This window comes from Leptodactylus fuscus, chromosome 7 (genome assembly GCF_031893055.1).
Source record: "Leptodactylus fuscus isolate aLepFus1 chromosome 7, aLepFus1.hap2, whole genome shotgun sequence".
NCBI lineage: Eukaryota > Metazoa > Chordata > Amphibia > Anura > Leptodactylidae > Leptodactylus > Leptodactylus fuscus.
In genome coordinates this window covers 90,402,317-90,417,885 of record NC_134271.1, presented here as the reverse complement: position 1 = coordinate 90,417,885, position 15,569 = coordinate 90,402,317, and the positions used below count along the sequence as shown (strand labels likewise).

Genomic DNA, 15,569 nt, shown 5'->3' with positions numbered 1-15,569 from the left:
TATAGACCACTGCTCTGCTAACTGCTGTGAACGGACTGTAACCTGCTGATGGAGGGCGAGCTGGGTCTATCTGCTAAGGAATTGTATTTTAATGAGAATGTGTCGCCATTTTTATTATTTATTAAAAGCAAATAGTGAATTTTTTTTCTTATTTCTGACTGTAGACTTTTTAATTCTGTTTTTTTGCACGTGATTATGAAGACGGCCATCTTGTCTGAGCTTCTCATCCACTCTGTTAATAGCATTTAGTGATATGTTTTACAGAATAGCTATGGCCATAGGCAGCAATAGTCAGGAGCCGACTCATTGAGGTCTTATTATCTTCTATTGTTAACCCTGTTTGCAACATAATTGACGTGACTGCTGTAAAGAAAATCAGCAGAGTTGGCAAGTATCAGTCTATTATTAGGCATAGTGGCTAGAGTGAAAATAGCAGGATCATTTAAAATATAGTTTGGAGATTTCTGGTGACACATTCCCCCTTCAAGCAATTGTCTGACATTCTGCAGTGGCTGCATTAAACAGATCAGTTTTCCTTGAAGAAGGATCCTTGGTTATGTACGGTATGTTGGTATTGTGTTGTGTTTCTTCTTCTGCCAAATATTGTACGATCTTCACTAAACACTCCTGCTCAGTGTCATCATTCTCCCCTGGATGGGACGTTTTAACCTGCGCTGACTTGTCTCTTTATCGGCTCATAAGTGACTCACATCTTCAGACTTCACAAACACATCTCAGGTTTCTGGGCGTTTTCTTCAGACTTTAATTAAAGATCTTTCTGCTGTTGATACAATAGCAAATTCTCCACTGCTAAGCGATAACCTTTCCCCAACTTACAGCAACAGAAATATGTTCTGCAGATTATTACATCACTGACCTTAACCAGCATCTGCAGAACATTGCTCTGTTCCTTCTACCTCCTGGTGTACACATATTACTATTTTCTGCAGACATTGAAAAGCATCGCTGCTATAAACAATCTGATATATTTTGCAATTGATTTAAGAGGACCTTTCACCACCTCCACCAATTTAAGTTCATAGCATGTGTTAACAGAAGTCACTCCACTGATTCCAGTGCAGTTGGAATTTTTTTCTCTAGCCACCACCATTCCTGAGCAACAAATGCAGTTAGTTTTGATGCCAGATGTGCTGCTTAAAGGGGCTCTATCAGCAAAATTTTGCTGTATGAGCCCCACATATGCGTGAACAGCCTTTAAAGGATATTCAGGCACCGCTAATGTTATTTTACCCCCCCCCCCCCCTCCGTTTTAATATAAAACCTCAAAAACATATATGTAAATTATACTTATCGTGCACGGTGGGCGGTGATGCACGGTCCGACATCAGCTTCTGGCACGCCTTCCTCTTCTTTCGGCGACGCCCTCTGGTCCTGGCTCTTCCCCGGCTTCATCGTCGTCTTCTTCCAGCAGGTCAAATCCAATTAGTTCAAATCCGGCGCGGGGAAGAGCTAGGACCAGAGGGCGTCGCTGAAAGAAGAGGAAGCGTGCCAGAAGATAACGTCGGGCCGTGCATCACTGCCCACCGTGCACGAAGTATAATTTACAAATATGTTTTTAGGGTTTTATTTTAAAATGGGGGGGGGGGGTTGGGGGTTTAAAATAACATTAGCGGTGCCTGAATAGCCTTTTTAAAGGCTATTCACGCATATGTGGGGCTCATACAGCATAATTTTGCTGATAGAGCCCCTTTAAGGGGATTCTATCATTAAAATCACATTTTCGTTGTTCACATGTAGGAATAGCCTTAAGAAAGGCTATTCTTTTCCTATCTTTATATGTCTTCTCCGCGCTGCCGTTTGGTAGTTTTCGTCTGTATGCAAATGAGTTCTCTCGCAGCACTGGGGCGGTCTCCAGCGCTCAAGCAGCTGGAAATCTCCAGCATCGCCTCCATCTTCTTCAGGAACAGCTTTTCTGCGTGTCTCCTTCTGGTGTAAGCGGCCACAAAAAAATGGCGCGCATGTGCAGTCGGCTCTGCCCGAGTCCCGATGGCAGAGCAGATTGCACATGCGTAGAAGTTTGAACCCAGCTCTGGAAGAAAACGCGAAGAGAAGAAAATGTGATTTTAATGATAGAATCGCTTTAAGTTCTGCAATGTCAGAAGGAAGGTGTCAGGCAGGGGAATGTGACTCTAATCAGAGGCAGCCAGTGTCAGAGCTCTGAATTACACCCCTTTTCTGTTCCTGCCTGACACATCCTACTGACAGTCAGGCACCGAAATTAACAGCATTGATTGCTCAAATATGGTAGGGGCTAGAGAAAAAATTAAAACTGTGCCGGAGTTAGTGAAGGGGGTGCCTATTAATTAAAGAGGTGGACTTGTTGGAGGTGGTGAAAAGTCCTCTATCAGGGGTGCAACTAGCAAAAACTGGCCCCCACACAGTATAACGCCCCATAATATCCCATAGCGGCCCCTCCACACAATATAATGTGACATAGTGGCCCGGCAGTACTTTGTCCTCATAAAAGTGCGGTTTTATATACCACTAGAAAGCTGACAGTGTACTGTGCTTTCCCAGTATGTTCCCGGGTGGAGGAGATATTGGTGCCGTTAGTTTTGGCACCGATCTCTCTCCACTGTCAGTTCATCACAGCTCAGCATCATTGCAGGGTGGTAAGGAATGCTCTGTGTAACAGTACTGTCAGTACGTTCCAAGGACGTCCTTCTGACAGTTGGGAGAGACCAGTGCTGAAACTATTTTCAGCACCAATAACTCCTCCACCAGGGGATATATCAGGAAAGCCGACAGTGTGCTGAATTCAGCCCACTGTTGGCTTTCTAGTGGTATATAAAACCGCACTTTCATGAGAACATGAAAGGTCCTCTTTAAGTTACTGTCTCTTCCATGAATCTGAAGAATACTGGGGCAGACTTATTAAAACTGGTGTTTCATACAGCAGTCTTAAAGGGTTTATCTAAGAGCTGCGCTGTAAAGCAATGCCCAATACTGCATGCCACCTTGGATGACTTTGTTTCCAGAATTGCTTTACGGTTTGTCTCTTTTTCAGAAATTCACCACCAATGAAGACTTTTCACAATATCTTAAGTCGCCCACTGGGAAGCTGCAGTTCCCTGGACCTGCCCAACCTCAAATTACCAACTCCAGATGCCAAGAAAGCACGGGCTGCTTATGCGGCAATGATGGGGTGAGGTCACGGTGTGCTCGATTTACACTAAGAAACAACTTGTACCCGTGAAAACCACATAATCTGCTCACGTGTTTATCTACAGGAAAAGTACAAATTCCTATGTTTGTGGTTTCTTTCTAGATGCTCCAAGAAGTCTGCTCTGCTCTTCTTCAAGACAATGGGAACAAGTGTCCAGAGGTGACCTGCGCAAATCCTGTGCAGCCTGTAGGACATTGCTGTGGTATCTGTGGTAGGTAAACCCAGATGACAGAAGACTGCCCCCCATCATCACCAGTACATAACAGTCCATGAGTTCCCCTATTGTTAAAATTTATATTCAGCCATTACTTCATTCTGTTTCTAGGTAAGCTGGGTGGCAACCAACATGGCCACCATTACAGCACACTAGGGGCAGTGAATTGATATGCCCTAGCAATGGGACAATTGTTTCTTTGCAGATTAATGCACTCAGGGCAGTTGTCCAATCTCCACCCATTTGTCATTTAAGCCCCAATCAGGCTGAGAAGTAGCAATCGGAAATGAAGCATAATGAAATATAACTAAATATACATAATAATGAATAAATTCTCATTTTACAAATTAAAAGCCCTAAAAACCTATGGTCAGTGCTGCATGACTTACCACCACATCACTATTAGGACTTACACTCTGTGCTAGGAGCTTTCTAAGTGTATTGTGTTTACATTGTGTGTCCTGACACACCCAAGAATTTTTATCAAAACACAAAAATTTACAGTTTTGATGTGGTTTTCAGCATAGTTTTTGAATTTACAGCTGAAACATGTAAAATTAGAAAACGGCATCAAAAATGCAATTTAATTTTTAAACTGCAACTAGCGCACTATGTGAATGCGCCCTCAATGCCACACCATTCTATGCTTCTCATCCAGCGTATAGTCAAATTAATCTTTTACCATCACCAACCACCCACAGTAAATTCACCATCACTCTTTGTTTCCCTCACGCATTATAATGAGGGGCTCCTACACATATTATAATAGTCCCCAGCTTACATCATATCCTGTTATTATAGAGCTCAGTGCATGAATAGTAACCAATAAGGGTTGTATCAGGAATTAACTGCCACTGAATTGGGGACAAGTGTCTGATCAGGGGTGTCCAATCTTTGAAGCTAGCACTCCATGTAAACAATTCACCATCTTGTGATCATGGGGTTTCCCAGTGGCTGCACCACCACAATGATCCCGTGGATAGGGGATAATCCATTTGTGGTAGAACCCCTTTAAGCTTTCCCTAGTAGCAGCTGCCAGCACACAACATTTAGAGTACCATTCACACTGCAAAAATGTAAGAGAAATATGAGGCAGGCATGTGCCAATACTCTTACTCACTGATAAGACTCAGATAAAGGAATCCACGGCAAGATGAAGCAGGATGGGAGCCAAATAAGTGCTGACCGCGCTTCAAAATCAGCACCAAATTCTGCCATGTGAACATACCCTTATGTCTATGCAGAGGATTTGGAGCTCTGTATCAAAAAAAAAACAACTGACCTCCGACCATTAATATACAGATATACTAAGAAATGAACCACAACAGAATATTTGCAGGTTTGAGAGGTCATTCTATGTGTATACAGTGTGATTAAAGGGATGAGTATATATATATATATATATATATATATATATATATATATATATATATATAATATATATTTGTATGTATTTATGAACTATATTACTACCCGCTTTTGTTTACTAGGCGTCATCATCTCCCTGGAATACTCCTCTGCATTCAACTTGGACACGTACAGAAGTCGTCTTCTTCACATGTTTCTCAGTCTGGTACTTATATGTCAGCCATTATAACAATATTCACACAGCTTTACTAGAAACCTGACAGCTGTCTAATGTCGTTTCCATTCATTACTTCAGTAGAAATACATAGTTTGGCTAAATGACTGGTGTCACGTGTAGGAATCAATATCTATAAATAGGGGGTTGTTACACAGCTTTTCCCGTGTCCAGAATGATCAAACTGGCCAGATATGTGGCAATAACAATTGTGGGATATAACCAGGAAGGTCATGCAACTCAGAATTGCAGTAGAGCTGCGTGACAGATATATGGCTCTATGGAGTCATGACTCAGCTTTCCTAAAGTTCTGAATGACAAAATTGCAACAATGGGAGCATCAAGAGATATAGAGAGTCAAGTCCCATCATTCCGAACTGCAGAGAAACTGGGTGATGAGAGGACATGGAGTCATTCTAGTTACTGGTAGCTGCACTATTTGCTTCCTCATCTCAACAATTCATATGTGGCTTGTACTGATGGATTCAGGAAATTGTCTCGGAAAGCAGTCGCTCATTTCCCATCATATAAGTCACCACTTCCCTTTTCTAGCGATGTATAATGAGCAATGAATCCGCCATTTAGTTAACCCTTTAACACTTAGACGTGATATCCTATTTTTTACATATATAACGAAATCTCTCTGGAAGACCAACCATTTGAGAAGAACCCCCCACCCCAACCCTTTTTTTTACTATAACTTTATGGAAGCTAACTCTCTACAAGCAGACTTTTCTGAGTACATTGTTCAGTAGGAACCCCTTTAAAAAGACTCATTGAACTTGCAGACACTGAGACTGTGCTGCAGCTCTTACAAGGAACACTGTCAACGGATATTAGAGGAGAAAAGTGACCATGTCATAGTCCATGCAATCCGCCACTGAGGTGCTCAGCATTAAGTCATTATTATACCAGTACAACGGTGGGCACTAGGTAATATATACAGTATATTTATATTTTATATACAGGAAAAATATTCTTCAGTCAAGTTGGCAATTTCCAAAGTGAAGTTCTCATCTAGCCTCAGTGTTTTTCGCCTCGGTGAAGATCTAAAAATCCAGATTGTATTGATTGACGGGAAGGAAGGGTCATTGGCAGGCAGTGACGCTCTGCAGCTTGGCTATGACATTATGGCTGATACTGAAACACACGGTAAATATGTTTGATTAACGTGTGTATTTAACAGAAAAACATGCAAATATTTCCATATTAAATGGATTTCTTTCCCTCACTATAGGGGACTCTTTTGGTATTACAAAGGCAGAGATGCAGTTTGCCTCTGGCGGCGTTACAAGTCCTCATAAAGGGTCCATGTCAGCTGGGGCCATTTCTGGAATAGTTATTGGCACTCTTCTGGGGTTGTCATTGATGGGCGCTGCCTATTTCCTTTACAGAATGGATCTCTGCAGGTAACCAGAGTATAGACTGTAATACTATGGCATAATAAAGTAGTTTGATAAATGGGGACTGAGCTGAGTAAAGTCATCACCTCCTCCTGGATAGTAAGAAGAAGCAGTGCTGCAGTATAAAGCATGGCAAAGGTACAAAACAGCAGACAGATGGATATTTTAGAGCCGAATATATAGTGTAGCCAAACTGCAATGCAAAATAGTAAACAGTAGTATTACTAATACTATAATGATATTCTACGTTAAGAGTTAGCATCAGCCAGAGACTTTAAAGGGAACCTGTCACTTAGATTTTACACGCTAAACTAGCCAGCCTCAAATAATGAAATTTTGCATGGTATTATATATATGTATTATAAAAAGTAGCACCACTCAATAATTCTATGCTGTATTAAAAGAAAAATATGCAACGTTTCAGAATGCTCCCTTGACCAAGGCTATATGCAAGTAGTCCATAAAAATGTCAGGTGAGTATCTGGACCATCAGGGCACACTGCTACTTCCTGCCTTGATAGCTGGATACCGGCTTTCCAAAATGTTGCGGATTTCTCTTTAATATGGCATAGTTATTAAGCAGTGATACTTAATTTTTCGAATTACATGTGTCAAAAAAAAAAAAAAAAGGTTAAAGGTGCAATAATGCAGGTTCTCTTTAACCTCCATATAATACTTAAAGTAAATGTCCACAGTCACCCCCACCCCAATAGCTCACGTTCATAGGTATCATAAAATCCATGTATCTGATCCAGTGCTCCAAAGCCTCTGCATAGCCATAATTATATGATGACATTCGGCCTGTCTGCAGACACCTGCATCGTCTCCATCACCTTTTTATGTTCGACTTTGTTGCAAGTTGTTGAAGGAAATTTCCTAAAATGGTAAATTTGCGCTTTCCTCATAGGCTACCATATTCTGAGTTTTTCAGTTCCTGGAGGATTGGATCTAGATTGGAGGACACTGTGTCTGTGGATCACGCTGGATTTGAGAATCCAATTTTTGAGCCTGCAGCAGAAAATGACCAGGTAAAAGTACACAGTGCAGTTTCCACGACCATAAAGATTTGCACCAGATCCCAGTCGCATCTAAAATCAGGGTATCAGACATCATCATTTCCCGTGATCCTTCTATGTCTCTCAATAAACAGTGGAGCCATTGTGGAGCTTTTATCACCCCAGTTGGTTCATTGGTCATATTCATTTTCAAACGTGCTAGGCACTTTTGAAAGCCGTGGGTGGAGTGGGGATACCAATGTCTGACAAATGTACTATAACTTATGCCAGAAAACAGCAGTTATAGCCGACATGTACCCCAGACCCTGACTGGCCTAGATTTCAATTCTGACAGGCGGGATCTCCTGAGATGCTGCAAAATTATTAAGAGGCTGAAGCATCTTATGCCAGTGGGATAGATTGGAGATTGGTGTAGGAATTGCCAGTCTTAATAAATTCTCCCCATTGTGCACATAAATAGCTTACCCTGTACCCATTCCAAGTTATTTTCTATACTATACTCCAGTGCTGCACTCATTTTACTGGTGGCGTCACTGGAACAGATTTATGGTGGGAAGTTTTGATTTGTGATGTAAAAAAAAAATAAATCTGGAAAGGTGCAACTTTTTTTTTATCCATTTCTGTCATTACCCATTTTCTAAACAGTGAGTAAGGACAATACATCCCAACGTGTAGTATAAGCTTAGGCCTGGTCTTAATAAACTCCCATTACTGTGTAATACATTACTTATCCTGAGTTATATCCTGTATTTGTACTCTAGAGCTGCACTCACAATTGTGAATAGGTATGAATTACATACCCTTTTAGAATGTTTCAATGATATAGATTGAACTTTTGTTTTTCTTTTACTGCACAGGCTTCAGATACTGGAGAAGGTAACTTGAAGGAAGTCACCCTGCAACAAAGTGGATTTCAATTCACCAATCCTGTATTTGATTCAAATTTTGATGTATAAAGTATTTTGCATCATAAATTTCAGCTTGAAAGTAAAACTTCAAAAAATAAAAATTGTACATCTGTAGGTCACAACGGCTTAAATGTTTATCGAGTGGTTGAAGACCCTATACCACTCCATGTATGACTGACCTAACATGTCTGCTCTTAAGGAAGCCCTATAAGAAAATGTTAAAATACAAAAAAAACCTACACTCAGAGTGCCATCTTAATCATGTATGCCACTCTTAGACGTAAAAAAAAGTTGAAAGCCTTAGGGTGCATTCACATGGAGTAAAGTGGCGCTAATCAGCGCTGATAAACAGACTCCCATTGAGTTCAATGGGTTCCGTCTTCCGTGTGGAACACATTGAAATCAATGGGAGGCTTTTTAATACATTGATTTCAATGTGTTCCGCGTGGAAGACGGAACTTATTGAACTCAATAGGAGTATTTTTTTATCAGTGCTGATTCTGCCGCGAGTTTTCGTGCCAGAATCAGCGCCCCTTTACTTACTCTGTATGAATGCCCCCTTAAGTGCTACTTGAGCCAAAAATTACCTCAAGTGGTGTTATAGTGATTCCAAAAAAAGAGGTGTTGAGAGTGCAGTAAGGTGCAAGGCCATTGGCTCTGCCATATTCATCACTTAATGCCAGAAAACTGGTGAGAACGATGCCCGAAATCCATGTCTGTTACGAACTAGATATCAGTACAAATCACCCAGCAGAGTTTGCTTTTTAGTTATGAGGGGGTGCGGGCACATATGAAGACCAGCATTGAAAAAAGCCAAGATCATTTCTCTAGAAGATACTGACCTAATGTCATCCAAGACTGCACTACTGAGAAACTCTGAGAAAATGCTAAATCAATCTTTAGGTCTGTAACACTAATTGACATGACAGTCATCAAGAAGAAAATAAGAGCAGTTTGTGTAATATATATATATATATATATATATATATATCTATATCTATCTTTATCTCCCTTTACAGAGGCATGGAGAAAAAATTGATTCTGAAGGTTACTGGTTGGAATAAGGATAGGATTAAACTTTCTAATTTACATCCCAACCCAATTCTGCATGTAGCTGTCATAAGGGAAGAGCTCCTCCGTCGGGAAGTGTTGTCATGTGCCCTTATCAGTCAATTATAGAATTAGGGCTTCTGTATTTTTTTTCTTATTATTGTTTTGAAGATTGGATATTTGTAGCACCATCTGAAAAAAAAAAAAATTCATGAAGACATAGTTAAATTTTCTATGAAATGTCAGAGCTGCTGTCAGTTAATGGGGAGACACTTTAAATGGGATTTGTTGTTTTGCTTTGATGTTCCTCCTCTTTCTAATAGCGTCACATGTACAGATCATTGTCTTCCATCTGATCAGCCTCACTGGACAAAGAAAGGGCAAGTGACAGAAATTTTCCATAGTCTAAAGTTTAGGGCCAAGACCAGAAAGTCAGCAATTATAAGGACTCAGACTCGTGCCAAAGCTGCAGGAAGGTGCTACCATACCACAACTCTGTGCTAAAGTTGCAGTAAGTAAAACAGATCAGACAATTTAAAGCTTTCCTACAAGTGTAACCATTTCACTTGGGTCATAAAATGAAGCTACATGTGCAACAGTCCCAATGCAGATTCCCACTAGGTTCTTCCCTTGTACCTAGCCATCAGAAGGTCTCTCCCAGCCGTTACACATGGTCTAGGTCAGCATTCTCTAAGCTGTGCTACTATTCTAGCTGGGGGTCCTATTGACAAATCACGGGAGTAAAACTAAATAATATCCATAAAAATCAATATTTTTGAATAATTTGTATATTTATCCAGTTGGAATTTATTTTTAAAGGGGTTATACACTTTATAGGCCACGAATATTAGAGTGTGACGCCTGGGACCCTGCACATCAGCTGTTCCAGGACGGCATAGCTCTGGGAAATGTTCGCATGCTAAGAGATGCACTGCTCATTCACTGCACAAATAGTAGAGACAACCTTAGGTACTACAGTGCTGCCCTATATACCTCAACACTATTTGTACCGCGAGTGAGCAGCATGGCTCTCGGCATGTAAAAATTACTGGAAACTACACTTGTCGCATTGGTCCCTTGCAGATCTAATACTGATGGCCTATCCTAAGGACAGGCCATCAATAGTAGAAAGTGGATAACCCTTGTTTCCATAATATAAAATGTTTTCTTTCCTCCACTGAAAGGGACTCTCTTACATTACAAAGACAAGGATACAGTTTGCCACTGCTGCTGTTACAAGTCTCCAGTGTCATTTCTGGAATAGTCATTGCCATGGTTGTTCCATATAGTAAGGCATTATGGTATACATGTATATATTTAAAAAAAAAAAAAAAAATGTTAGGGAGGAAGCATCCTCAACTACTAAGTGCACAGCTTAGAAGATCCAAGACCATCAAAGTCATTCAAGAGGAAGGACATCATAACAAAAAGACAAAATGTAACTATGTCATTTTTTTTTTATTAATAAGTTACATTAAAATTTTAGACAACATATGAAAACCGTAATACATTTCTTCTTAAACTGTATTTTTTTGTAAAAAAAAAAAAAAATTTCAATCAGTGATTGGTGAATTTTTTATTAAAATGCTCCAGGCTTCCATCATGATTTATCCAGGTTTTTGAGCGTTTGCTGCTAAATATATACATCAAATTACTATGCAAAAAAAAAAAAAAAACTACATTCAAAAAGGACAAGTATGCCTCCATGTAATATGTTTTAATATGTCAAGACAGACCAGTATGAAGTTCAGAACTGCTCACTGCGGATTTATTAACAGGTCACATGTTTAAAAAAAAAAAAAAAAAAAAATCTTACAGTTTATAATTACAAAGACAACGTACATAAATCCAAAGAAAAAACAAAACAAAAAAACAAAGTAAAAACCAGACTCCTCCATAGCAGTAGTGTTTGGCTCCAAAGAAGAGCCTTCTCCTCCCTCAGCCTGAAGCACAGGGGCAACCAATTACGTAACAGAAGTCCTTGGAGACTACGTCACTTTTTATTTTAAAAACTTAAACATAAGTGCAAGTCCTATACAGTGTTTCAGAGAAAAATCATCATCATCATCATCATTAGCCCAATAGAACCAAGAAAGTTTAAATTAATGACAATCCGACTGTCAAATAGAATTGGCACAAAAGGCACGCTAGTAATGACAGTGACAACATGGATATGCCACACACAAACAAACAAAAAAAAAATGTAAAAAATTAATTACAAGCTTTTAATGGAGCATGGCCACGATCTTGGATTATAAAATGTATTATACCATGGAAGCATGAAGATTAAATATACACGCGGGGGAGGGAAGGCCACACCTTGGCGGCACAACTGAAGCGAAATATACATGTGTTGTGTGAAATCTACTTTGACAATAATACTCACGTGTCCTCATGCAAGCATAGGTTCAAAAATGTACTGCTCCTGTGCTGGGGGAAGGGGGATTTAGGGGAACTCCTGGGCTCAAAATATTATGGTCACAATATTTTCTAAAAAGCAGCAAGTATAATGATTCCCTGCAAACAAACAAAAAAAGACCAAACAAGCTGCAGGTCCAAATGGCAGTGAAGAATTGGAATGGTTTACTATGGATGGCTGAAACAAATTCGAAAATTCTAAAACCAGAAATGCAGTGTAGTCAATGGGTAAGAGGAATCTGGCATTGGAATGGAGTTGGGTACACGACTTTTAGAGCAGCACTTAAAATGCCCCAGTGGCTAGTATACTGATGGGTGGGGTATAGAGCAGATCACTTAGATTTTTTTTTATTTTTTTTTAAACTCGGCCAAACGTTGAGTGACTTTCCAAATACTTTTTGTCTCGATCTTCAGTTATAGGATGGCTTTTCCCCCAGTTACATCCAAAGCTGAAGCACTGTGCTCACACAGTCAGCACTCCTCCTAGGCACCTAAACTGCAATGTACAGTGATGCATAGTATTCGGAGACCCTCTTCTTTCCTGAACTACACCATTTTACAGTGCTTAATATAAAATCAGTAGCGTACACTTAGTACTGAACCCAAATTTCAAGTATAGCTTTGGATGTGAATGGAGTATAATTATACTATATAACTTATGATCAAGACAATTCAAGCAGTGCATTTCCATACATACTCAATACTATCAACAGTACAGATCTGAGATTAGGTAATATCTGTTAAAAAGTAAACCTGTACTTTACAGTCTTCTTCAGTCCTTTCAAGACACCGGGGTGCTGTGAATGCTTTAAGACAACAGTTTACACAATGTGAAGGTCTACTGAAGGTAGACCACCTTCTATTGCAGAAACTTGGTGATAACCACGAGGTACAAAGCGCCTCTTACTTCAGTGAGCAAAGACTGATAAGAACGGCTGCCTTTGCTGCAGGTAGGTGAATATACAGCTCGGCATATTAGAGGGAGAAAAAAACAAAATCAAAAATAAAAAAATTTAAAAATTAAAAAAATAAACATTTTCCTGTTTTCATATAATTATGGTGCATTTTCATTAAAACGTATTAGGCTTTAAATACTGATTTGAGAGAAGATATTTCATAGTGAGTGGTCTGCACGCTGCGGCCCTCCAGCTTTAGCATGTTGCTGGACGTAGTAGTTGTATCAATAGCTGCAGAACACTGCTCCATAGACTCTGATAAAGCAGAGCTAGCATTTCTTACTTTCCTATTTGCAATTTTGTTACGGGAAAATCCCGGCCCTATAACCACCACTAGAGGCAGCAACCCTATATTGAACTACACATTCCAATTAAAAAAAAAAAAAAAAAAAAAAAAATTCTTCCTAAGTCATACGTTTCCTAATGCGATCTCCTGTTACTGACACCATATACTTATTGTGGCAGCAGCTTTCGGAATTTCCTTTGTTGCGTCCCAGAAACTAGCAGCATCATACAAAAGGGTGACAATTATATATATATATATATATATATATAAAAAAAAATGTACAAAATAAAAACATCCTATCAGGTCTCCGTAGTGTAAAACAAATAGAGCGGAACGGATAATTAGAAACGGTCAACTCATTTTGCATATAAAAAGCTCAATCACATATATTAAACCCCCTTTTTTTTTTTCTTTACGCTGTATCTACAATAATGTAAGAGGGGTGGGGGATGGGGAGGTCCGTGCAATACATCTTGGCACTATTGCGTGGGACTAACACACTAAAAAGATCACATCTTCAGATAAAGCAGGCGCAACATAGAGCGCTATGCGTCACAGGCGGATTGATCCAGGCCGTCCAGGGTCAATTGGTTCCTATGTGGGGAGTTGGGACTCGGTGGACTGCTTGGGTTTGAGCTGTTTGAAGGAGTGGAATGCTTAGTGGAGTCCGAGTCCGGCTGTGAGACCGAAAGAGACAAACACGTAGTAAGTACACATGTAGTGAAAAGAATCAAGTCTTAACTACATTTCCCATAGAAAATGCGGCACATTCTTAATTGGGTAATTACATTCTAAGCAGTTAAAGAGAAGACTAACTGCAGGAGCACCAGCACTAAGGCTTAGTTCACATGCAAATCCGCGTGTGCATATTCCGTCGCGGCAGCCATGCACGACATCCCATCGTGGCTTTTCCGCTCCGGAAGGATACTTTAGTGATGCCTATGATATTGAGAAGTAATTCCCTCATATTAAAAGGGCAGGTACTCATTGATCCTGAACCTAAATAGGTTCTAATTCTGTACGGATTCATTATATACCCTACTTCCCTTTATAATGCAGTCTGCCAGCAGCCACCATTGATACAACTCTCATTAAAGGGGTTGTCCGGGATAAACTGATCTTTCTAATCTAATTTACGCGCCTTCCACTCTCTAAATTACTTGAGTTACCAAAAACCTATATATCTAAATCGCCGGGGCAGTCATGTGACCACCCCAGGCACATTTTTTGATGATGTTTCTTTTTTGGAGGGGGGAAAACAAAACAACACCTATACCAAGCCCCCCTCCCCCCCAACCCATCATACTTGCCTGTCTTCCGATCTGGATCCCTGAGCATGGGACCTCACTTCTGGGCTCACGACTGTGCAATAGAGCCGGAACGCACAGTACCCGGCACTTTGGCTCTACTGCGTAGGTGGCCGGCACCTCCTCTTCTTGACATTTGCCCAGAAAAAGTGATGTCCTGTGACCAGAAGATCCCGACCAGAAGATAGGCAAGTATGGTGGGTGCTTTTGAGTTAGATAGGAATGGCTAGTATTAGGCAGGCTAACTAGGGAAACTGGGAATGGGTGTGAGTGAGGAAGGGAAGGGGAGAGAGAAGGAGGGACAGAGGAAGTGAGTGAAAGAGGAGGGAGTGAGGGGAAGGGGTTCAAGCTCAGAGTGTCCCAAGGCATCATGGTAGTTGAAGGAAGAGAGAACAGGAAGATGCCCATGTAACCAAATACAGAAGATGCCAGGAGCTCACAGAGAAACCACTCAAAACACTGCTAAAGGTATTTGGGTGCACTTATTAATCTATTAATAGCACTAACTGACCTTTTTTGAAAATTGTTTTTTTTAGCCCGGAAAACCCGTTTAATGGAAGTTTGTCCATAGTAAATTTGTTATAAACCTAATCCTAATACCTTGTAGAGGGGATTCTACATTTCCAAATCTAACTCTGTTATTCAGCTTTGGAGCCACATGTTCATTTACTTAAAGGGGCTCTATCAGCAAAATTATGCTGTATGAGCCCCACACATGCGTGAATAGCCTTTAAAAAGGCTATTCAGGCACCGCTAATGTTATTTTAACCCCCCTTCCCTTTTAAAATAAAACCATAAAAACATATGTAAATTATACTTATCGTGCACGCTGTGCGGTCATGCACAGTCTGACGTCATCTTCTGGCACGCCTTCCTCTTCTTTCGGCAACGCCCTCCGGTTCTGGCTCTTTTCCGGCTTCATCGTCCTCTTCTTCCGGCGGAATTGGTTCAAATCCGGCGCGTGCGCAGTATCACTCCCTCTGGAGTGCTACTGCGCACACTCCGGATTTGAACCAATCCCGCCGAAAGAAGAGGATGATGAAGCTGGGGAAGAGCCAGGATCGGAGGGTGTTGTCAAAAGAAGAAGAAAGAGGAAGGTGTGCCAGAAGATTAGCGGTGCCTGAATAGCCTTTTTAAAGGCTATTCATGCATATGTGGGGCTCATACAGCATAATTTTGCTGATAGAGCCCTTTTAACCATATTTTCATACTACATACTATTCAGCTACATATACAATGTAA

At 40.4% G+C, this 15,569-nt stretch overlaps 2 protein-coding genes across 3 annotated transcripts in view; one reads left to right on the top strand and one right to left on the bottom strand.

Annotated features, from left to right (window-relative positions):
• The window catches only part of AMN (amnion associated transmembrane protein), a 65,877-nt gene extending 57,519 nt beyond the window's left edge, over window positions 1-8,358 (top strand). The window contains exons 6-12 of the mRNA XM_075280681.1: window positions 3,029-3,166; window positions 3,290-3,398; window positions 4,892-4,974; window positions 5,952-6,135; window positions 6,221-6,392; window positions 7,294-7,414; window positions 8,260-8,358. Coding sequence (XP_075136782.1) covers window positions 3,029-3,166; window positions 3,290-3,398; window positions 4,892-4,974; window positions 5,952-6,135; window positions 6,221-6,392; window positions 7,294-7,414; window positions 8,260-8,358 — 906 coding nt within the window. The remainder of the gene's footprint in view (window positions 1-3,028; window positions 3,167-3,289; window positions 3,399-4,891; window positions 4,975-5,951; window positions 6,136-6,220; window positions 6,393-7,293; window positions 7,415-8,259) is intronic.
• Window positions 8,359-10,911: 2,553 nt separating this feature from the next.
• Window positions 10,912-15,569, bottom strand: part of CDC42BPB (CDC42 binding protein kinase beta) — a 78,727-nt gene continuing 74,069 nt past the window's right edge. For both annotated transcript variants that reach the window (XM_075282480.1, XM_075282481.1), the window contains one exon: window positions 10,912-13,697. In XM_075282480.1, coding sequence (XP_075138581.1) covers window positions 13,566-13,697 — 132 coding nt within the window. In that variant the 3' untranslated portion in view covers window positions 10,912-13,565. The remainder of the gene's footprint in view (window positions 13,698-15,569) is intronic.